Here is a 24,052-nt window from a genome sequence, read left to right on the forward strand (position 1 = left end):
TTCAGTTGACATTTAATTTCTTTGTGGATATGGTTTTGGTCTGTTAATATTGATCCGGTCTGCTAGATATTTGAAAGTATGCACTTTGCCGAAAGTATTATTTGATATTTTGACGCGTCCAAAATTTGCAGCACTACGATCCCGGAGAACTTCCATGTATTTAGTTTTCTCTGCAGTCACTTCTAAACCCATGTACCTGCAAATCATCTCTGTATTTCTTTCTATTGTGAACGTCTAAATAAAAGTAATAAAATCGTTCCGTAAAAAATAAAAAACAGTCACATTTGTTCCTTTTCCTTTTAAGCTTATAGTTTTAACATCTTTCGGCGCAGCACAAGCTTGTTTCTAAAGATACGGAAAAGGCTGAGAAAAGATAATTATTTCTTCTTTTGGAATCTGGCTTGATTCTTTCAGGTATCTTCATATCTTTTGTTGATAGCTATTTAAAAAAAAGAAAGAAAAACTGACTTTCTGTGAAATATAGCAATTTCCCTGGCTTTCGGCATATTTTCAAGCATTCCCTGACATTTCAAGATTCATTTTAATTTCTGTAATTTTCAAGGTCAGTGTGTGCTCTGTAATTTTCAAGGCCAGAGTGAACCATAACATCACAACAAAATTATTGTACAAGTTTCCTACAGCTGATAGTAATTGTTTATGAGGAGAGTAATTGTTGATGTTTTTACCTGAATCATTAAGCTTAAGACAGATATATTGCCTACGTGTATCATAATAGTACGTAAAATTGAAAGAAACTAGCTCAGTTCCTTCCCATACATCCCATAGAAAATGCACAAAGTGTTTCTATCAGAGCATACATTCAACTCCTACACTAAAAACCAAAGATCTCTCTAAGACAGAAAGCAATGAGTTACAGCTCAAAGGGAACGTTTCTTTCAGAACGCATACTGTATCGATAAAAATAAGCCATTTCTTTCTTAATTTTAAGAAAAAAAGAAAGAGAAAACGGAAGAGAAGCGCTAGAATAAAGTGCACCTATTTGAAAAAAAAATTACATTCTTACCTATATGCCGGTAACAATAAAATAATAATAAAAAACGGAAACAAAACGTTCATAAAGCACGAATAATAATAATAATAATAATAATAATAATAATAATAATAATAATAATAATAATAATAATAATAATAATAATAATAATAATAATAAGAAGAAGAAGAAGAAGAAGAAGAAGAAGAAGAAGAAGATGATGATGATGATGATGATGATGATGATGATGATGATGATGATGATGATGATGATGATGATGATGATGATGATGATGATGATGATGATGATGATGATGATGATGATGATGATGATGATGATGATGTTGATGTTGATGTTGATGTTGATGTTGATGTTGTTGTTGTTGTTGTTGTTGTTGTTGTTGTTACGATACTCAAGCACATAAAATTAGATCGCGTCTGCCGAAACATACCATATCCTGAAAACTAGTGAAAAATATGCATATGCCTACTGATCAAGCTTTATTTCCTTGATAAGTACTGGCATAGATAGCTTCTATTACTTCTCGAATTACATTTAGAATGAGCCGAATAAATATATAAAGAAGAAAATGAAGGAAAAAGGGTACAATAATACACTGCAGCGCACTTATTACATAGCACTAACAATCCAAACAACAAACGTATTTCCATGTTAAGAGCCTGACATACTGAAAATAATACAAAATTTACTACTTTTGTTGTTGTTTATTCATAGGTGAAAGGAGATAATGAAATACAACTTAACACAATCATAGATAATGTTATTCTACAACACAGAAAATATGAACCTGAAGAATTCTCAGTGTTGCTATCCACAGAAATTACAGTGTTGACAGAATAACGATTCCCCCAAAATCTAAGTTAAAACAGTTAAAAGAACTCAACTTAGTATCCTATGAACTACTTCTTAAATAACATTATTATTTAATTTTAATCACTGTATGTTAAAAACTATTTTGTTTATTACAAACTTAAATGCAACTATTGTTTAAAAAGTAGCTCACAGGACCAAAATAACATGATACGCAATCAAATGTATCGTTCCTTTTGTCGCTGACTTAACTTAGATTTTGGGGGAATTGCTATTCTGGCAACACTGTAATTTCTATGGATGCCAACACTGAAAATCCTTCAGGTTCCTATTTTCTGTTGTAGAGTAACATTATCTATGATTGTGTTAAGTTGCATTTCATTATCTCCTTTCACTTATGAAAAACAAGCAAAAGAAAAATGGTGAATTTTGTACAGGGTGCGGCACCGGCCCGTCGTAATATTCTGGTATATTGTGTTTTTGGCAACACTTAAATAATCTACCTTCCTACCAAGAGATGGCGTGTCGAGGTCGGGTCGACTTACGTGACCTGCAGCAGTCACGTGCAGCCGCAGCCAGTGAAACTTGTCGAAACCAGTTGAGAAAAAGGCCTCGTTGCGTTAAGCCGGGTGAGTGTCAGTGTGTGATAATGCCGTATTCGATACCCGAGCGTGTTGCCATTGTTGAAGGGTTCATTCTCACTGGATCTTTTGTGAAAACAAAGAATTTGTTTCGGGAGAAATTTCCAGGACGTTCTGTGCCAGCAAAAAGCACCATTCAGGAATTGATTGAAAAATGGCGGCGTACAGGATCGGTTCAAAATGCTCCCAGGAACAGACGACCATCTGTCTGCACACCTGAATTAAAGATGCAGGTGGAGGAGATAATGACAAGAAGTCCTCGAAAGTCAACCAGGAGATTGAGTCAACAGGTTCATGCGAGTGAGAGAAGTTGCAGACGTGTTTTAAGGAGACTGAAGTTAAAACCGTACCGGATAAGTGTTGTGCAAGAACTGAAGGAGCCTGACCTGCAGAAGAGGGTGCATTTCTGTTCATGGCTGTTGAGCAATGTTGCCAGTGGTTTCTTGGATCCACTAATACTCATCATGAGTGACGAGGCGTGGTTCCACCTGTCTGGGTACGTAAATTCCCAAAACAACCGGTATTGGTCGACAGAAAATCCACACGTAATCCATCAGGTACCCTTGCATGATGAGAAGATTGGTGTTTGGTGTGCCATTTCCGCCACACGCGTTATTGGGCACATATTCTTTGAGACGACAGTGAACAGTGACGTGTATATGGGAATCCTGGAGGAGTTTTATACACACTTGACCGAAGTGGAGCGTCAGTTATGTTACTTTCAGCAGGACGGTGCAACATGCCACACATCAGCTGCATCATTGTCCCTTGTGCATGAGATGTTTACACCAGAGAGAACAATCAGCAAAGGCTTGTGGCCTCCTCGGTCACCAGACTTGTCCACGTGTGACTTTTACTTATGGGGACTGTTAAAGGGAAGAGTATACGAAACAAATCCACATACAATTGAAGAACTCAAGACCAGGATCCAGGATGTCACCAATAGCATTACAACACAAGAACTGACAAGGGTATATATGAATCTCCTCAATCGTGCTCACGTGTGTGTTGAAGTGGGCGGAGGACACTTACAGCACCTGTTGTGAAGGCTGCTGTGAAGGTGAGTAGTCATATTCAATACATTACATTTCATTTATGTGTTGTAGTTAATCATATTCAATACATTACATTTCATTTTATGTGTTCACTTTACGGGCCGGTTTTACGTGCCGCACCCTGTATTACTTTCAGTGTCAGGCTCTTAAAAATTAGAACGACTTTGTTCTGAATTACCGTCGAGTGTATACGGTCCTTAGAGCACAAAAGATCTAATGTTCAATTTCACAAATTTATAATAAAGCGAAAATGAAGTTCATATTTTCTGAAAATTCAATTTGGAAGTATATATATATATATATACGAGGGTCTCTACGAAAGTTTTGAGATGTGAAATAACTTACATACTTAAAATCAATTTAACACTTACATTTTCTCAAAGTATTCACCATTACACTGTAGACACTTTTGCATCCTCGAAAACCACTTTTGGAAGCAGTGTTGCCAGTCTTTTTCTTCAAGTGTTGAAAGTTCTTTCTCGTAAGCCACTACAACTTCTTTAGGGCTGCAAAATCTCTTCCCACGCATGCGATCTTTCATCCTGGGGAACAGAAAAAAATCACACGGGACCAGGTCAGAGCTATACGGCGGATGAGTCATAAGTTTGACCTCCGTAGATTCTAAAAACTGAATTGTGATGTTGGCCGTGTGTACGGACGCGTTGTCATGATGAAGCAGGATCCCACGCAATCCAGTTCTTGGACGCCGTTCCCGAAGCTTCTGGAACACTTTTGTTAGGCAAACAGTGGTGTACCACTGAGCAGTAACAGTCCTTTGTTCTTCGTGGAACAGTTGCAACATGGCCAGATTTGGAGAAGAAAGCTGCGACCATCTCCTTCCCCACACTTCGCGGTCGCTTCACTTTCGTGGGTGGATTTTCGTCTGGAAAGATCCAAACTGTAGACTGGCGTTTATTTTCAGGGTCAAATTGATAGATCCAAGTCTCATCACCAGTAACAATGTCAAAGACACGTCGAGAACTGCCTCCATCAAATCTTGCAAACATTTCTTCACACCATTCCACACGCATGCGCTTCTGCTGTTCGGTCAAAGTGTGAGGCATCCAACGAGATGAAACCTTCCTGAGCCGAAGATGATCATGAAGAATTTTTGTTACTGCTGGTGATCCAATGTTCACTGTAGATTCAATGTCCTTCAAAGTTGTTCGAGGATTTTCTCGAATCATTTGTTCCACAGCGGCAATGTTTTCATCTGACACAGCTGTTGCCGGACGTCCAGCTCTCTCTTCATCTCTAAGCAATGTCCGGCCTCTTCTGAATTCACCAAACCACCGAAAAATTGTAGCACGGGAAGGAGCAAGGTTCCCAAATGCCCCCTGCAAACGGCCAAGATTTTGTGTCTCGTTCAAACCACTTCTGAAATCGTAAAGGATCATTGCCCGAAAATGTTCCCTTTCGAGCTCCATTCTAGACAGCCGAATACTGCTCACATCAACAAACAAGTGAAGGCGATACGGCCACGCCGATAAGCGAGGGGAGTTGAAACTTGCTTCGCTTCTTCGCTCTGGATACCACTACCGAATGCAATTGTTGGAATTCAAATACTGTGCCACAACAATGCGCACAATATATATATACATAAACTATGTCGTAAAAAATTGAACACTGAATCTTTGTGCTCTTAGGACAAATACTATTTATGCTTTGATCCCAAAGTCTTCAATGTAATTTTATTTTTAACAAGGATTTACACAATCTTTGTGAAACTATAAACAAGTATTTACTTATATATTTATTTACTTCTGAATACATAAACAGATGCTATAGGCATTGCTGTAAATATACACACTGGTATTTATAAAAACTAATATAATAACGTCTCTCAAACTGATATGAAGAGAAGACAAAATAAAATCAATTTACACAATTTTCGGAATGTTTCAATTTACACAAGTAAGACTTATTTAATTAATTTCTTTTCTAAATAAACGATATCACCTCTTGCTCAAATTATTATAATTATTTACTAACGATATTTATCATCAAGTTATAAAAAAATAGGAATATATTTGGATCTTCTCATTAATCTACTGCTCTTCGACAAGACACTTAAAACGGGAACAAACTCGAGCAATTTTATTCTCCGCACAGAATTATCAGGAAAAGCATTTTCCAGCATACAAAACTGCAAGAAAAATCTTAAGTTTTTCACTGTTTATCACAATGTCACAGACCTTAGTGTTTATCTAAAAATTTCAATATCACAATCCCATTTGCAGCACAGGAATCATATGCCTATTCTTGCAAAGAATACTATAAAACTAAACTTGAGCAAGGCACGGTATTTAATCGATGATTATATCAAATGTAACAACACTGTGTTGTTCGTTATTCATAACGAGTAAGTTTATGTGATAACAAGGTGAAAGCAAAAGTCATTAGTATCAATAAAATGAGTACGATAAAAACACTAAATTAACAAGAATTTTCATCATTATGCTTGCGAGGAGTGCTTTCACACACATTCATGGAAATATTCAAATGGTTGCGTTGTTTCAACGAAACACTAGGAACATTAAACGAGGGTCAACTGACGAAACATTCACTCTTTTTTTTTTCCTAACTTCTATGAGTTGATGGTACTCTTTGCACTCGGCAAGCACCCTTTGTTCTTGACATATAGCCATGTTCATATCTGCCAGAGATTCTACTACTACATAAATATCTGGAGGGCCACAAGGCCATAAATTTGAATAAATAGATATGCAAAAATCTTGAATTTTAACTCTCTGTGTTTAAACTTCAAGCTATTTGGTTGTAACAACATAACCATTTTAAAATCCATGGTGTTGTGAGTACACAGCATTCACTAAATCTGACAAACAAATAATTTCGGTGATACGAAAATACAAACATTGTCCAAACTAAACAATACTACGCAACTCGTAAAGTCAAAAGACAGTAAATTTTATTTCACTTCTATATAATAATTTGTAGAAATATAATATAAAAACAAATTATTTATCCACATCTTACCATATGTATTAGAAACAGCACGTTATGTATATTAATATACGATCTTTCTTTAAAGTGGACTTTCCTGTAGACTCGTAGCTCGTTCCTTTGTGCTTACATTTGAAGGTTGGTCTCGACAGGATTTACTGCATATGCTACTTTCATAACTACTGATTATGTAACAAGCTCATCGCCATGGAAAAATATTTTGTCACGATTATAACTATTTATGGTAAATTTTAACTATAACTATTCTTATAAAAGTCAACATCATAATTACTTTCCATCCAATTTGAAAGATACTTTAAATATAGAAGTTTAACGGATAAAACAGTAACAACTATCACATCTATGCAAAAATATTCTGTATATTTCAAATAGCACCTTAATATTTTTGGAATCTGAACACAATTCCAACAACAAAAATGAACATGATTAGTAAGATTTCAACTTCTATAAGCAAACAAATTTTCTCCATCTCTCTTTTATATTTCCTATATTATATATTAACAGTAATATTATATTTCAATTGAAAGTATATTTGGTAACGTTTTCATTTAATTGCAGAAGCAAAGATATGTAAGAAAATTGTTAAGAAAACACATTGTGCATCAGGATCCTTTAGCAAAACATAGAACGAGAAATCAGATTTCCCTATATAATCACATATTACGCACAAGTTAACTCATTTTATTACACTGACAAAAAATTGATCTTGAAAATCAAAATATCTGCAAGATTAATTTTAATGGTTAAATTTAAACTTGAAAAATTACCAATACACAGTTTCTATGCTCGTTATTGACCTTCTACAATAAGGACATTCATTATTGACATTTTGCAATTTTTCAGTACACTCTTTACAGCAGACGAAGTGACTGCAAGGTATAAACAAACGACATCGCTCTCTTTCTAAACAGATCACACACATTTGTCGCTGCTTAATATTGTTATCTTCTTCTAGACGCTCATTTTCAGACTGAGTTAATATTTCATCTAAAAATTGGGCGCATCCTACCCTTATCGCTTCTACATTTTCTGTTTCAGATTCGGATATAAACTCCTCTGAAACATCTGCACACTCATCCTGAACGAGAATTACATTTTCAACCGTTTCTTGTTCTACTTGAGTAGTAAGTGCACCCTCTTCATTACTAGGCTCACTATTAGTTTGTACTACACTTACTTCTTCTGTTTGCGTCATACTGTCAACCAAATTTCTTCCACTAAAATGTGCTTCATGCTCACTGTTATCGGATTGTTGTTCTTCTATCCATGCGTTCCATATTGCTGGACTTGGTCTACTCACATCTGGCACCTTACAGCTTTCAACATCTTGATCGTCGGTATCAGTTCTACTCGTACTAGCACACACACTACTTGCTTCGGCACTCGCAGTCTCTGAAGATGAGTTGCTAATATTGAAATCCTCTTTACCACTATCACAAGTAGCTCTACTAGTTCCTTCACCTAAATTAGCTGCAGCAGACTCAACCCATGCTTCCTGTGCAGTTGTTAAACCCTCTTCGGAATCTTCACTGACTCGTAAGTGAATAAGGTCCCTATCTACATTCCTTAGGACTTCTGTCGCTCCTTCATTTAATCTACTGGAATTCTGATCGTTCTGGCTTGCTTCTCCTTCTCTTACCAAATTGCTTAATTGTTCCTCTGAACCAACCAGTTCATTTGTTGTATTATTCACTTCAGCAGTACCTTCACAAGGATATCCTACTTGAGAGCTTGCAGTACTCCACGTATCAGGAGTCTGGTCCAAGGTCTCCACCAAATCCTGGAACTCTCCCTGCTCTGAAAGGACGAAAACAACTCTAAATTAGCATATAATTAATTATTCCATATTGCATCGTAGTATTTTTTCAAAGGTAACTGAAATATAAAGATATCTTACAAAATAAAGCCATATACTTAATCTTTTTTAATTATATACTAATGAACGGAACGAAATCAAATAACTTTTAACTATTGCGTTTATACATCAGCGTTTTTAAGAGGTATCGCAGTTTGCTACAAAAAAATCATAAAAATTTTATGCAAACGAAAAAAAAAAACTGAATAGCAAAATGCGATGCATGATCATAACTTACTACTGAATGTATTTTTGCAACAAAAAACAGTAAATCATTTATACACATTTCCGAGAATAGTTCTCTTTAGCTGAAGTTCAGTGATAAATGTCTTCTCAAAAATCTGACACTTTCTTTCAGGTTTGCAATAACGCGAACTAATCCACTACAAACCACATTACTGGCGTCTGGCGAACTGACGACAAACAGCACATATGCACTTCGACATTTTATCGCATCTGGAAATAAAGCATCTCAATGAGCTTCACTTACCCCACATTTAGGGATGCAAAATCCCAGAAACTACACTATCAACAGAAACACGGAACTTCAGCTGTAGCTATTCTTTTTTACTGTTCTACGTCTTCAGAGCTGTTTTAAACTCTGGTGTGGGTGTGTGGTTCACAAAAGAGAGAAAAAGTCGTTTCATAGCATTTGCCTAGAAATATCTATTGACATGGGGAAAATGTAATATTCCGAAAGAAATTTAAAAAAAAAAAATCAAAACGAGACACATTTGGCTACAATGTCAATTAGAAAACGAACATTTATATAAAATTATTTTGTTTCTGTCACCAAAATTCTTGGTAGAATTCATAATTTCATATCTCCGTTTCTTGACTGCATTATAAATTCAGTACTTGTATGGACACGCGCAAAATCAGTTACCAGCTTTGACAATCTGTAGAATGACAAAGTTAGTACTTTTTTTGTAAAAACTGATTGTCATTATTTCTTCTTTACTTTGCTCGTCACTATTACACTTGTTTGTGATATGCAAAAATTGTTTATTTTTATTAGTCTATAGTAAAAATAAATAAATAATTACAATATTTTCTTTCATTTCCGAAGAAGCTAACTTCATAAAGTGTTATGCAAATTTATAAGCATGTAACCTAATCTCAATACAATTGGATATATATATATATATATATATATATATATATATATATATATATATATATATATATATATATATGTGTGTGTGTGTGTGTGTGTGCGCGTTTATTCATATTTTATAAAATAGTAATAGAAGCAATTACACAATATTTACTGGTCGCTCAACGCATACATAAATTCACTTAAAACCAATAAAATGTGAAAATTCGCATATAAATACTATGAAATTCAAAAATGTTTGAAAACATCCTTTAGTAATTGTTTTCTAAAGGTTTCACCAATGTATATATTTCTTCAATATTTAAGTTTGCGAAAGTATATTCAACACAGCAAACAAAAAATGCTTTGGCTGAGAATGGATTTACTTGGGGTGTGGAAATTTCTTTCTGTGCTGCTCTACAACTTGGAGAGAAATTAGGCCTGATCTTCTTGATTGGTCAGTTTTCAATTGTAGTTTCCAATCAATGCAATTCCTCGTTTTGCTAGATCATTTACAACAAGCAGAGCTTTCATACGCTCTCGAACCTGAAGGAAAGTATCGCTCGTTTTACATGTTTCAAAGTTTTCTAATAATAATAATTTTAAAAAAAATCCGTGGAGATCTCGCGCGCTTTAAACAGCTTTCTGGTGTTCCTGGAAATGAACCGCTAACGGCTTTATTCTTCGTGGTCTCATATCTTAAACGAATGAGTTTTTCTCCTTCACATCTATCCTTAAATAACGCTACGATTATATCTTCTTCGCTGCTGCGGGAACTCCAGGATTAAAAAAAAAAAATTAAAAAAAAAATTACCAATAAGTGGTTTGCTCAAATAACACAGATGTCGTGAGAAACTGTGTTTTGCTGCTTCTGCAATTTGTGCATTAACCTTCTTGTAGGAATGAATGTGTTTTAGGAGATTCAGGTCATTCTTTGAAGCTGAAACTGCATGAGGAGAGGCATACCATACCATCAAATACATTGGCTGTTGAAGTCGCGAAGCCCGTTCAGCTCACGAGATGTAAGGTGAAACTGTGACCAGAAAAGATATATCTCAGGCAATAAATCAATTTCGCCATTAATAGTTCACAATCGTAGGCTCCAGGAACGTAGATTGCGATACCTCCTGGAAGAACTTCGGCAAAAAATACGAAAGCAAGTTGAAAAAGTTCTGTTATCATCTCTGGGTTGGTAGTGAGTCGGTTGCCGCTTGAAGAAAGATATTAGTTCATACTTTACTGCGGTCAAAACCTCTGCGACAACCTCGTTCTGGATTCCGATGTCGAACTTCAGCTTGTCAACTGACGGCCATGCCTCAGAGAAACGTTGAAAGAGTTTTATGTGTGAACCCATTGAAGCACCGAAAATCATGTCGAACACTCTCACCACGATTAGTTCCATTATGTGATGCCTGCATGGGACTCTGATCAGATCCTTCTACATTTTCTGTTCCAGCAGGATACAAGCTCTATTTTGTGACCCCGAGCACACATGTGGTTAAGTTTCATCCTCCAGCAATTTAAAAACAGCTTCCGAGTGGGTGGCACCACTTCCATTTGGAATAGCAGCACTCTTAAGTTTCGTGTCACCATTCCCAGAAACGAGAACTCAATTGCAAATATAGTTCAAAGAATTCAGGACGATGATATTTGCTTTTATAATACATGTTGGACAGTTGGTAATAATTGTTGGGTAACAGGTTTCGTACGCATTTTCCGTCGATCCTCTCCAAAATGTATTTCAAGAAAATAACCTCCTCTAAGATATAGCGTCCCTCAGCAAGTTCTCCTTGGAAGGAACAGAAATATAGCGATAAGAATCTTAATAGAATTTCACATTGTATCTTGTTTTCAAATGTCAAATAATTGTAATAAATACTAGATTTGAGAAGAAATCTCAAGTAAAATGAGAAAGTCAAATGACGTCATAAGCGCCCAGTGTAATACACACGTCACGCACCCTATAATAATAATAATAATAATAATAATAATAAGAAGAAGAAGAAGAAGAAGAAGAATTTTATTGTCGTTAAGCTATATATAGCAATAGACAGTCAAAATGTGATACAATATTGATACGTAAGTATAAATAAATAATGATCTATAACTAAATTAATGATGAAATGACATTACAAAATAAACTACAATAACAATATGCATTTTAAATACAAGCTCAATACGAGATTACAAAATACGTTACACTTCTATTGAACAATTAAAATACTCCTGTAAAGAATAAAAGGGCGTTGCAACTAACCAATTATATAACTTACTTTTAAATCTATCTATATGTTCATCTTTTAGTGATGCAGGCAAATTGTTATACAGTTTTATTCCAATTGTCTCATAACTATTTAATGATTTGGAAAGTCGTTGATATGGGACATTTATGAATTTACTGCTTCTAGTATTATACGAATGGATGTCTTGCCTGAGTTGTAAATTTTGGTGATTAGTTTTTATATAGAGGAGTACTGTGTAAATGTATAGATTGATTATTGTCATAATTTTAATATTGATAAACAAAGGTCTGCAATGAGCTAATTTGTCTACAATTAAAATAATTCTGATGGCCTTTTTCTGTATTAAAAGAATGCTATTTACATGATAATTGTTACCCCAAAATAATATACCATACAAAATTATACTCTGAAAGAAAAAAAAAAAAAAAAAAACAAAGTAAGCCGATCTGACATAGTTATCAGGAACAGGATTTTTTAATTGTTTTAGCAGATATATTACTCTTGAGAGTCTTCCAGAAATATAATTAATATGCTGTTCCGACGATAACTTGTCAGTATATATATACCTAGAAACTTCACACATGTTGAGTTATTCTCGACAGGCACTTCTTTTAGACTAAAAGTCATATGTTGAGTTTTATTCTCGTTAAGTAAAAAACCATTAGCCTTAAACCAAATCACAACCTGATCCCATGTATTTTCAGTTATAGAATTAAGTATACTAAGATCAGGACTAGTATTTAGGAAGGTTGTATCGTCAGCATATAATATAGAGTAAGCAGATAAAAAGTAAGGCAGATCATTTATCATTAGTAAAAATAAAATTGACCCAAGTACTGAACCTTGGGGTACTCCGTATTTAACTGATGCAATACCAGATTTATTGTTATTTACAAAAACAACTTGTTTACGGTTTTCTAAGTAAGACTTGAATAATCTAAAACTTAAATCCTTGATACAGTAGTACGCTAATTTTTTAAGGAGAATTGTGTGTTCAACACAATCAAAGGCTTTACCTAAATCACAAAATGTTGCCTGAACAAAATCCTTGTTTTCAAAGCCACTAATAACCTTCTTTACTAACGAATCGATCGCTCCAACAGTAGATCTACCCTATACAAATTCAAACTGTGAATCACTAATTACGTTATAGTTATCAAGATAATCACATAACTGTATATGTATCACAGTTTCAAGAATTTTTGAAAAAAGTGGTACCAGAGAAATTGATCGATAACTAGATGGACAATTTTCGGGTCCCTTTTTATATACAGGCACAACTCGTGATAATTTTAAAAGAGACTTCTAAACCTTACCTCACGAGATATATATAAGACCTCTAAACATATCACCACCAAACTTTATAATATGTCGTTAATACATCCGGAGGTCATATGCTGTAAGTGTGAAAACTGTACATCAAAGAGATAAAGTTGGGCTGATCCAAGATAACATATGCTGAGTTTCGCATGTAATGCTTAAGTAACGTAAATGTAGCTATAAGTTTGAGTGCGTTGAGCGATCTTTAAATATCAAAATATTTTCATGAAATTTTGCATTCATGCTTAAATAACCAAAAGGAATAAATTTAGGGGGTGAGACTCTGTTAAAATAAATTTCGAAATTTTCCCATATAACTGCTTGTCACCCTAATATATATTTATTGGCATTTTGGTGGAATCATTTTATATTTTGGTGGCAGGAAAGTACACCGTTATACAAGAAGTGAAGTGTTATACAAAAGTGTCTCCGTAAACTGCGAAGATATATATCTTTGCAGTTTGGGGAGAGCCTTTTTATAACACTCCACTTCTTGTATACTTTCCTGCCACCAAAATATAAAATGATTCCACCAAAATGCCAATAAATATATATTAGGGTGACAAGCAGTTATATGGGAAAATTTCGAAATTTATTTTAACAGAGTCTCACCCCCTAAATTTATTCCTTTTGGTTATTTAAGCATGAATGCAAAATTTCATGAAAATATTTTGATATTTAAAGATCGCTCAACGCACTCAAACTTATAGCTACATTTTCAAGATTTTTTTTTCTACGTCCATACTTCTCAGTTATTCTACACCAATCGATTGAAAGAAGAAAAATCAAGCTTTAAGATCAAATCTAAAAATGAGAGAGGTATATAAAGAAAGAAAAAATATATATATAGATCAAAAGGAAACCTTTTTCTGCGCAACCAGCTTTTATCTGATATCCATAGCATCTAACTATTTTCAATTTAATTTGAACTATAAGCATGTGGTACGATTCCAATAACGAAACTTCTGTTTATGTGCAGAAAATTTTCTATGTCATTTGATGGATTTATCTTAGCTTAGTTACTAAATTTATTAATTGTGGCAAATAACAAGTTTCTAACCCATGAGTGAAGAATAATTGAAAGAATTAGTTGGGTCGAGCGGAAAACGAATGAGAGGGTGTTAGAAATGGCGGGTGAGAAAAGAAAATGAAATGAAATGAAATCTTTAAGTTTAACGTCCCACGGCTATGCCGGTTAGGCTAAAGGAGACGGTGATGATGAGTAATGAATGAAAATGGTGGAATGAAGAAAGTGGGAGGAAACGGGAGAACCCCGGGAAAACCCACGCACACGGTGTTTGTCCACCACAAAGTTCACTTGGCGGGGGCTGGGATCGAACCCGGGACCCCAAACACCAGAGGTGAACGCTCTACCACTGAGCCACCGCAATGAAAATTTTATCCGTTTAATCTGCCTCAAAACCGAAATCCGGGATTGTTTACATTTTGCAAAAATCGAACATAGCCCTAGTATTTTTCACGTATTTCTGTTCTTAATACTTCTTACACGGAATTTTACTTGTTATGGCTTCTATTGTTATCTGAAGTAGGTTATTATACTCATAATGAACCATAGCATATTCGATAATAGTTTATATTTACGTAATATTACAGTATGATATCGGTATATAGTTATTTACAATTATCACTACATGGCCATACAACCCTAACAGGTTACTTAAACATATTCACACATTATTACATACGTACAGGATAACTGTACAGAATGATCAAAACGAAAACGGTTGCTTTATCAGTATGCATACTTCTACATATGAATCTCGATTTGTGCAAAGAGTACAAAGATCACCAAAAATACCAAAGTGCAAGAATATATCGGGTTAGTGCATCTACGTTTAAATAAGTAGTTCAATTTTCCGAGTTGAGAAATGCCCGTCGTAAAATTCTTCTCAGCATGTCAGGGAAAAAAAAAATTGTTAATGTTAAAAGAAGTGAAAGGATTCTTTTCTTATTTAAAATTCCGTCATAGGTCTGCTCTCTTTTCATCCGAACAATCAAACAGTTTCGTACAGGATAAATCGCGGCTCACAACTTCTCTCCCATTTAAATCTAAACAAATGGAATTTCTATGTACTCTAGTAACGACATATGATCCACTATACACCGGCATATATTTCTGAGTGACCTGTTTATAAGAATTCGAGACAGGAAATGTGTTCGAACCATTACCAAATTACATTTATGAATTTGTACTGCTCTTATGTCTTTTGAGTGCAACTTTGGTTTACTCTTCTTCAACATTCGAGGAACTAGTTACGTCTTTTAGATTAAATATTCCGTCTAGATTTCAGCCTCATAAGTAATAAGCACAAGATGTATTGACGATCCAAACAGATAAAGCTAGTGCAGCCATAAGAGCCAGAAGGGAGTTGGACTCTATAGTAGCCCATGGTTGTCCATTGAACTAAAAACGTTGGCACCAGCGATCCCAGTTAAGTATCTCATTAATCGGATCCACTTTAATTTTAGGTCAGATAACTGTTATTAAGTAACCTCAAACTGATCACTGGTCTAATACCACTGGACGACTTCCATACATAGCGTATCGATTCCGATAACGTTTTGGGCCTGAATGTGTCTGGAAAACTTGGCACGTCTGTTGTTTTTGAACCGGTTTCTAACAGTGCGTCAGATCCATGATAAATTTGCTGAAGAAACCGGTGATGCGGCTTGAGAAGAAGAATGGGCTTCGAAGTAATTTGACGTAAAGTGCGGCCAAGAATTTAAATACCTGGTATGGTTTATAGATAATTGGTTTATATGTAGTATATTACATAAGATTAGCAGAAATACACGTCAAGAAAATCCCTAAACGTTGTATTTCCTATGCATTCCTAAGTTAACTTTACAGGTTCATAACTCACGAACTCATTGGCAACTGACGCTGGAAATCGATATGCATCTTCTTTAGGACTGGCTCTTTCAGGACATGTGTTGCATTCCGCCATTAGGGATTCAAATGACCGAAGTGTCAAACTTGTGAAAATAACTGACAGAGCATTCAGAAGAATGTATACATAATATGTTTCCGCTTTCCTGAGAATATGAAGTTAAGTGAACGTTGGATTCACGCTATCCATGATCAAATTGTACCATTTCAGGAGTCACACGAAATATGATAAAGAGCGTGGGAAGAATAAAGATGGTAATTTCCGTGAATATATAAATGGGAACAGATCATTTAGTTTGAAAATTTTTCCAAGTCTTTCATCTTATGTGGGACACGAATTACTTTTTTAAAAAATCGAAAGGGGAAACGATATTAATAATCTCCGAAGAAAATAACGAAAGGCAAGATAAGTACGACGATGAAATCAAAGATATAAAAAGAAAAAAACTTTGTATACTATAAGTAAAGTGAACAAAACGAACTGTTTCCTTGCAAAATGATCTACATTATTTTTGTGCAAATTGCTTTTTACGAATGAGCCAAAAACTAATTACTGTATTAGAAAATTCAAATTGTTATATGGAAGAGATTTATGTGTGTGTATTAGTAATTGAGCTTTCCACTTTTCAATTTACATTTAATTTTGTTTTAAAATGGAGGTACCGCGAAATCCGAATTTTAAATTTAAAAAAAATATTAGTCAGCAGCTCTGTGATGCTTTGCTGTTTATTTATTTGCTCAAGAAAACAGCACAAATTTTATGAACTCCATAAAAACAATGTACAGACAGGAATGTTGTTCTGCTTGTAAAACAAGACTCTATTCGCGTAGCGCTCGCAATGGACACACGGAAGTACGGGAATGGTCAGAGCCTTCCTATAAGAAAACTATGGATGAGCTCCAACACATTTCACTAACATTAGTTACGCCTCCTTCATCAATTTCAATTACTGTAAGGTTGGTTCGTCGACTAGGTACTAAATGACGTATTACATTCCGTGAAATGACCTTAATCGATTTTCAAGGTGGCAAAAGTCCTCCAATCAAAATATTAACAAAGAATTGTGCAAACTAAAATATTGAAAAATACACAAAAATATTATGAAATTATAATATACAATAAATTATAATTAGGACCACTTTCAGTTTTTACAATTAATATTCAACGTCTAGCCATCATTGTTTGTAAAGTCTTTCAACTTATACATGGAGGTATAAACTAGTTTGAATCGCAAGCAATAAAAATTTTAATTACAAGAGAGAATGCGGACACTCTCAGGATTATACATGATCAAAATATATTAGTGAGACGAAACAATAGAGCTTTGTATAAAATACACGATGGCACTTCCTTTACATGATTAGAGTAAAAGTGATGACAGAGGAAAGTGTACTTGAAAAAAGGATGATGTGTATGTTGCTCCTTATCAACTCGGTTTAATGTATGTTAGAGAGAAATACTAAAGAACAGTTTAATGTTGTACGAAGGTAAAAAGAAGGTGTTTTGACAGGAAGTAGTCTTTGCAGGAAGTGTAGCTTTTTCTTGCGGAATCTAAACGGAAAATTTACATTATCTTAAAAAACTGTAACGAAAAGTTGTGAAGAATATGGATGAAAATAAATACTAAAAAGATGGAAGCAATGGGATTCGAAGTGGATGAAAGTAGAACAGATAAACTTGGTAGTATTGATGGTTAAAATCTGAAATGTAAACGGGAAATATGAAAGGATTAGTTGAAAATCTCCTCTCCTGATAGGAAACAGGATGTGTGTCTAGCTAGTATTTCATGTGTGTTCAACACAGTCCTCTTGCACTTAAATATACTCTTCTTAGTACGCTCTAATATTCTTACCGGGCGCCTTACCATTCAGATACATCATCAACAACAACATTGTCACTGGGAAAATCATTGCCCTTCAGGTGTGCCTTTACGGCAGGAAAGAGACAGTAATCTAAAGGAACCAAGGAGAGCAAATAAGGAGAATGTTGAACAAGCTCGATGCCTGTTATGAAGCTGACTCAGTGCATGGTGAGTAGTGTGGCAAGGTACCCTAGTTTGAAAAAAAAAAAAAAAAAAAAAATTCAATATGGCTGAATTTGTTTTGTCACGTTGTCATACCTACAACAGATGCAAGTACTAGTTGGCATTAACGGTTTCTCCTTGAAAAGAATCGACCAGGAGAATGTTTTAGTCTTGGAAAATCGATCGTATAGCTTTCCCGACGCAAGGCTTGCAACGAACTGTCTTGACCGCTGCTTTATCGAAATAATGGCGATATTTACTCTCTGGCTCAAACCTAATCAAAAATCCTCTCAATCTACATGCATAGTTACCCATTTTGCGCATGCTGAGGTACTCGTAAATGATGCCACGCATACCTAGAAGTGCTGCAACAGTTTCCTGTTATACAGCAATATTCTATCGGCGTCTCGTAAGCTTCTGCGATGTTTTTGTTTGTGGAAGTACAGGGCGCCCTTCACGCAGCTACTCACTAAAGGACCGTCATCCACCTTTAAATTCATTCATCTATCATTTCAAGACAGTTTTTATTTTATTTTTTAGTTAAGGCGAATCACCACCCGAAAGTCAGTACATATTGTAGCTCATTCCCTTAACTACTGCGCAATCAAACATTACATATTATAATTATTGTACTATAAGATAAAGTTATGTTTCAGCTACAACACAAGACACTGATTCATTTGGTTGTGTCTTCTGATATCGAAAAAGGTAACAAATAAAATAAAATATTTGATTCGTTTTACAATGAGCACACAAGATGGCACTTGCTGTTAGATCTTACTAGAAGTGCTCAATTTTATGAAGTGTTTATTTGAATCTGTAAAATCTTTAAAGTAACGATCTTATTACGAAATAGATATATTGTTTGACCGTTTTTCGTGTTATATTTCACATTTCATTTAAATAATAATATACATTTAAGGAAATAGATTTTGAGAAGAAACTTGAGCAGAACGTCATAATGCGTTGTTGCCAAATTTCTACGTTTAATTCCTGGATTCTAGCGTTGCAGTTTGAGAAGCGGGACTGTGAATTCCGGTAAGGGTCGAAAACTAATTTCTCCAGTAAGTATCTACGCAGAATTCCATGATAACTTCCTTTATTATCTGGCATAAGTAAACACTCGACACTATCTGGCAACGCCACATTATACAAGCAGCGTTTGGCATAGCACCGAGAACACCTAGTGATCCACCTTAACATCTTACAGGTCTGTGCTTTAAGCTAATAATGACAATGAAATATGATAAAACAACACACAACATCCGAGTGGGATTCGAATCATGTGAGAAGTATTGAAACTACTAGTACATTGGCTTACACCGCTCGATCACGCAAAATAGCGATCTCTCAATCAAATATGTCGGAGTAGAATCCCTATTTTACAACCACATAAAGCTATCTGGCCGTGAAGTCTTTTATGGAACACGTAACGAATCACTACACTATCAGGAGGCATTGCTTACTTATGATTAACTTTTTAATCATGCCCTACAATTCCATGGTCAAAGATTGATCTATATATTACAACGTAACATACGAGAGCCAATACATATAAAGGTTGCTCTTTGTCATACATAATTACTCATACTACAGAGGCTGTTCAGTCTACATTTGGCCAATTTCAACTTACCTAAAAATTTAGAAGAATCCATGGCGCCAGGTCCGTAAATGGTCGATGTGTTTCCCTTGGTTCCTAACAATAGCCCGACAGCGTAATTTCCACTGTAATAGGCTTCTCTGAAGAACTGGGAGGGAAATCTTGTCACATTCCTTTGCACAGCTTTCCAAAGACCTTCCACACTGCCGTGTCGTGACAAAACGCTGTAACTTTGGCGCAGCAGTTTTGCGAAAAAGAGCCGTAAAGTTTTCATCCGAAAATGTGATCTGTATCGTGTAGAACCAGTGTAACTAGGCAATAATGGTCAACCAATCAATTTTAACCAAATTTAATCACACAACATGCATTTACGTAACATTACATGTAACCACGTGTTTCCAAAGTCAAGATACACTGGTTCTACACGGTACAGATCACATTTTCGGATGAAAACTTTACGGCTCTTTTTCGCAAAACTGCTCCGCCAAAGTTACAGCGTTTTGTCCCGACACGGCAGCACAGTTGTCACACGCTGTTTTCCCAAAGCCCGCTTCAGCAATCCAAATCCATAATAGTTCATACGACTTGCATCTGGAGATTTAACGGGTATCTCATTGAAAGGTATCACGTGTATTCCAATTGCCTCATGCATCTCCCTGTAGAATGCGAGGAATGATCGTGAGGTATGTAATGAGGCCTTCTCCATGTGAATGCGCACCAGATTGGCGTCATTTCCGTACATTGTTGGAATCTCATGCTCGTAGATCGGCCGCATGATCTGCTCCTGAAAATACTGCTAATTTATTTTACAGTTCTTCGCCACCCTACGAATCTTCAGTTTACCTCGGTCGACCATGAGCCCTTTTGGGAAGGATTCTTTACAGACACGGACCCACCTTCTTAAGTTCTTGGCGTCTTTCTCTCGGTACATGATGGCTTTCGGTTTGCCGCAGTCGAAAGCCGCGGTTTGCGCTTCATTGAGCGTTACGACATACATCCACCTTTGTTTTGCCAGATGCCGTTCGTACAGCTTCCGGGCGTTACACTTTCGTTCCTTTTGGTGGGCATCCGTGAGAAGATGGCCGCGAGCTTTCATGGCTTTTTCCAGCTTGAGTTGATGGTGTAACGTCCAGCTCACAGTCCTCAAAGACACTCAAGACGATTAGCCATACACCTTTGTGTAGGCGGATTTTCTTGCATTGCCATTTTGCGAAGTTTCCTCTGCATGGTAGAGGTGGCCTTGGTGCATTCCCGCTTCCTAGATAACTTCGTTGATGATCCCAATGGTGAAGTTTCGTTGCCCTTGTACTTTTTAATAACATTTTTTATTCCACTTAAACTGATGCTGCAACCATTCTTCTTACACTGTTTTCTAATGAGAGAAACACTAAAGTGGGCGTCATAAAGAGCCGCAACATAGCCTTTCCAAAACCGGCTTAGTTTGGGCGGCATTTTGGTCACAGAGCAGAAACCCACACACTTGGAAACAAATTTAACACAACACTCACAACAATGGTTCTGTTTAATGCGTTATTGTCGTCCGCGCGGAAAAACAACTCCGTTCCCAGGAAGACACTGCACAACACTGCAGGACGCCACGAGCCAGGTCGGGCGAGTCCATTCTGCCCGAGAGGGGGAAGGAACGAAATCGGCCAGACCGGCTGAACAACCTCTGTACTCCCTTCCCAGTCACGACAGAAATCATCCAACTGATTTAAGAAAAACCCAGAATAGGAGTGGTGATGTATTATAGGGAGTAGGGACGTGGAAACTGCCACAAACGATTAAAGGCCTCTGAATGTGGATATAGAGATGAATGGAAAAGATCCAAGTTAAATTTTCAACTGCCCCATACCTTTTCATCCTTAAATTTCAAGCACTACTCAGTATCGCAAATCAAAGCTAAGGGGATAGCGTACCCACCTTTGGCGTGGGAGACCCGGGTTCGATTCCCGGCGGCAGCTCATGTGGTTCGGATTCCATGTTAATCAGTAGGTCCCGTCTTATATAACCCCGCTTCTGAAAGAGACGTTAAACTCAAAATCAACTCAACTCAGTATCGCATATTCTGGCATAGCTTATACGAGCAAAAATAGATAGTTGGCGTTGGAAATAGATAGTCTATATATCATAAACAGCTATTGCCATTATTCTTATTAATAATAATGAGAAGAAAAGTAATAACACCGGAATATTACCTGTACGTATTTCCTCGAATTTCATCTCATCACTAATTTGAACTAGTCCTCTAACGGTGAAATACTTAACAGGGATTGGATTAGGATCTTGATACTGTAGAACTGGATCGAAGTTTCCTTCTAATCCAAGATTAATCAAGCCATCCATTGCAGTCAACCAGATTCCTCGGTAACCTTCTTCGTTCAGCATATATTCTATATTCATCCAATTTCCCTCATCGCGATCTTCACTCCGGTGAATTGAAGATAATGACAATGGTTGTCCACCTATCACTATCTCATAATGTGGTTCATTCACAGAAACAGTTTCATTCTCTGATAATATTAACAAAATATCACTTTCAGTCTTGAACTTCATATCAACGTAATATCCACTACGCTTTAATAGTCTGAAATACTTCTGAACATCAAAATTGCTCGTCTTCACGATTCTTTCTGGAGCTGAAAATGAAATAATGTACTATACAGAACTTCAGTAATGAATTTACTTTAAAAACAAAAATCTTAATAATATATCACAAAATCTAAAAAAATAAAACTGTAAGTAATAATAATAAAACAGCTCAATTCTATGACAAGGTTAATCTTGAAAACACATGCAATAAATGATGGCAGTAACGTATATAAAGATGATCACTTATCGAGTGTATATCCTTAGGGCATGACTTAAATTGGTTTTTACAATTTTCATTTTCTTTCCTGAGTGATAATTTAATAATATTACGTAAATTTTTCCGGTACTTACGGTTACCAATATGTTATAGGCTGTGCTTACTATCTTACTCTATAAGTAATATACAAGGTTGTTCGCTGTATATCCAACAATTTTCGATTCAGTGTTGCCACCTAGCGTATCATGCTCGAACTACGGGTTTGCAGTGTTGTGTCTGACCTTGTAGGTACATGAGTGTTATCAAATGGTGCCGAAAATCAACCGGTATTGGAAGGGTTACGAACAGCCCTTTTCCATGTTAAGTTTTCGTACGTTGTGAAACAGTGTCTCGAGAATGGGTTAACATTCGGGGTGACGAATGCGAAAGTTATTGTGGTCCGTTACACAGAACCACATTCCCCTCGCAAAACACTCACCCTCGAAAACCACCAAAAGAAGGGCTGCAAGCAAAGTAAGACCCGCAGTGCTAAGGGGATCCGTCGATTGGTGTGCCAAGAAAATCCTCCGACTCAACGTGATATGGGTCACAGTCACAGACTCCACCTCGCACTGTCAACTATGAGCAAAACAATTCGCAAGTGTGTGCGGAAGGCCCGTGTATACCACCTGCTAGTGCGTCACATTGCTGAATGTACGACGAACTGCAGGAAACTGTATGAAAAGTACATGGCGGGTTCCAAATAGAAGAAAGTTACCACAATAGATGAATCATATATGTCCTCTCACTGCTGGTGGTCAATTCGGGCGATCACATACCGTGACATTGCCGGCAAGGGGCGCAGCAACTTTGCTCGTCAGCGCAGTAAGTTTGTCTCGTGGGCTTATGGTTGTTACGGGATTCGGCTCTGAGAATTAAGTTGATAATACACAAGGTGGACAAAAACGTGAAGGTGAATGCAATATATTTCCAAGAATCTGTCTTGACACCTATCTATCACAGAGATATACCACAATTGTATTGAATGGACGAGAACCAGGTGATGATACATATGACAAGGCTTCGAGCCATACCGTCAGAACATCACTGCGTTTTTATCAGAAAATGGCAGAGGAATTAGAAATTCGTGTCATTTTATTTGAAGACATTCCTGTGAAAAGCTCAAATGCTAGTCCATTGGATTTTTTCGCATTTTGAACTGTTGAAACGACATGTTCAACATCGCCGCCCGCGCACCCTGGATGGTCTATGAAAAGCCTGCAGGGAGGAGTGAGACAGAACTCGAATGCCTGAATGCCTGTCCTGTGCCTGAGCTTGCTGCAATGGAAAAAGCTAGACCGTGTGAAGTCCACAATGCTGAGGTCCAACAGAATATGATCGATGGTGCCAGTATGGTATTGTTTAAAAGTCGGATATAAAGGAACATACATACATACATACATATTATATATATAAATACAAACTAAAATTTTAATTCATGTAATTCAAACGTATTATATCTTATCCAAACATGTATATGTACCTTTTATACAACTGGTAATAATGCCGTCCTAATTCTCATCAAAATTTTCTTTATCGATATTCAGTAATGGATTTTTTGCCTATGTCGTAAGCTTCAAATATATCTATCTATCTATATATATATATCTATCTATCTATCTATCTATCTATCTATATATATATATATATAT

The 24,052-nt window shown here is 36.1% G+C and overlaps 1 protein-coding gene across 2 annotated transcripts in view; it reads right to left on the reverse strand.

Annotated features, from left to right (window-relative positions):
* Positions 1-6,636: 6,636 nt before the first annotated feature.
* The window catches only part of LOC145664412 (uncharacterized), a 73,251-nt gene continuing 55,835 nt past the window's right edge, over positions 6,637-24,052 (reverse strand). For both annotated transcript variants that reach the window (XM_081731093.1, XM_081731092.1), the window contains exons 4-5: positions 21,751-22,191; positions 6,637-8,300 (exon numbers count right to left, since the gene is read on the reverse strand). In XM_081731093.1, the coding sequence (XP_081587219.1) occupies positions 7,267-8,300; positions 21,751-22,191 (1,475 nt within the window). In that variant the 3' untranslated portion in view covers positions 6,637-7,266. The remainder of the gene's footprint in view (positions 8,301-21,750; positions 22,192-24,052) is intronic.

The sequence above is a fragment of the Thermobia domestica genome, chromosome 11 (assembly GCF_964235325.1).
Source record: "Thermobia domestica chromosome 11, izTheDome1.hap1.1, whole genome shotgun sequence".
NCBI classification, from domain to species: Eukaryota; Metazoa; Arthropoda; class Insecta; order Zygentoma; family Lepismatidae; genus Thermobia; species Thermobia domestica.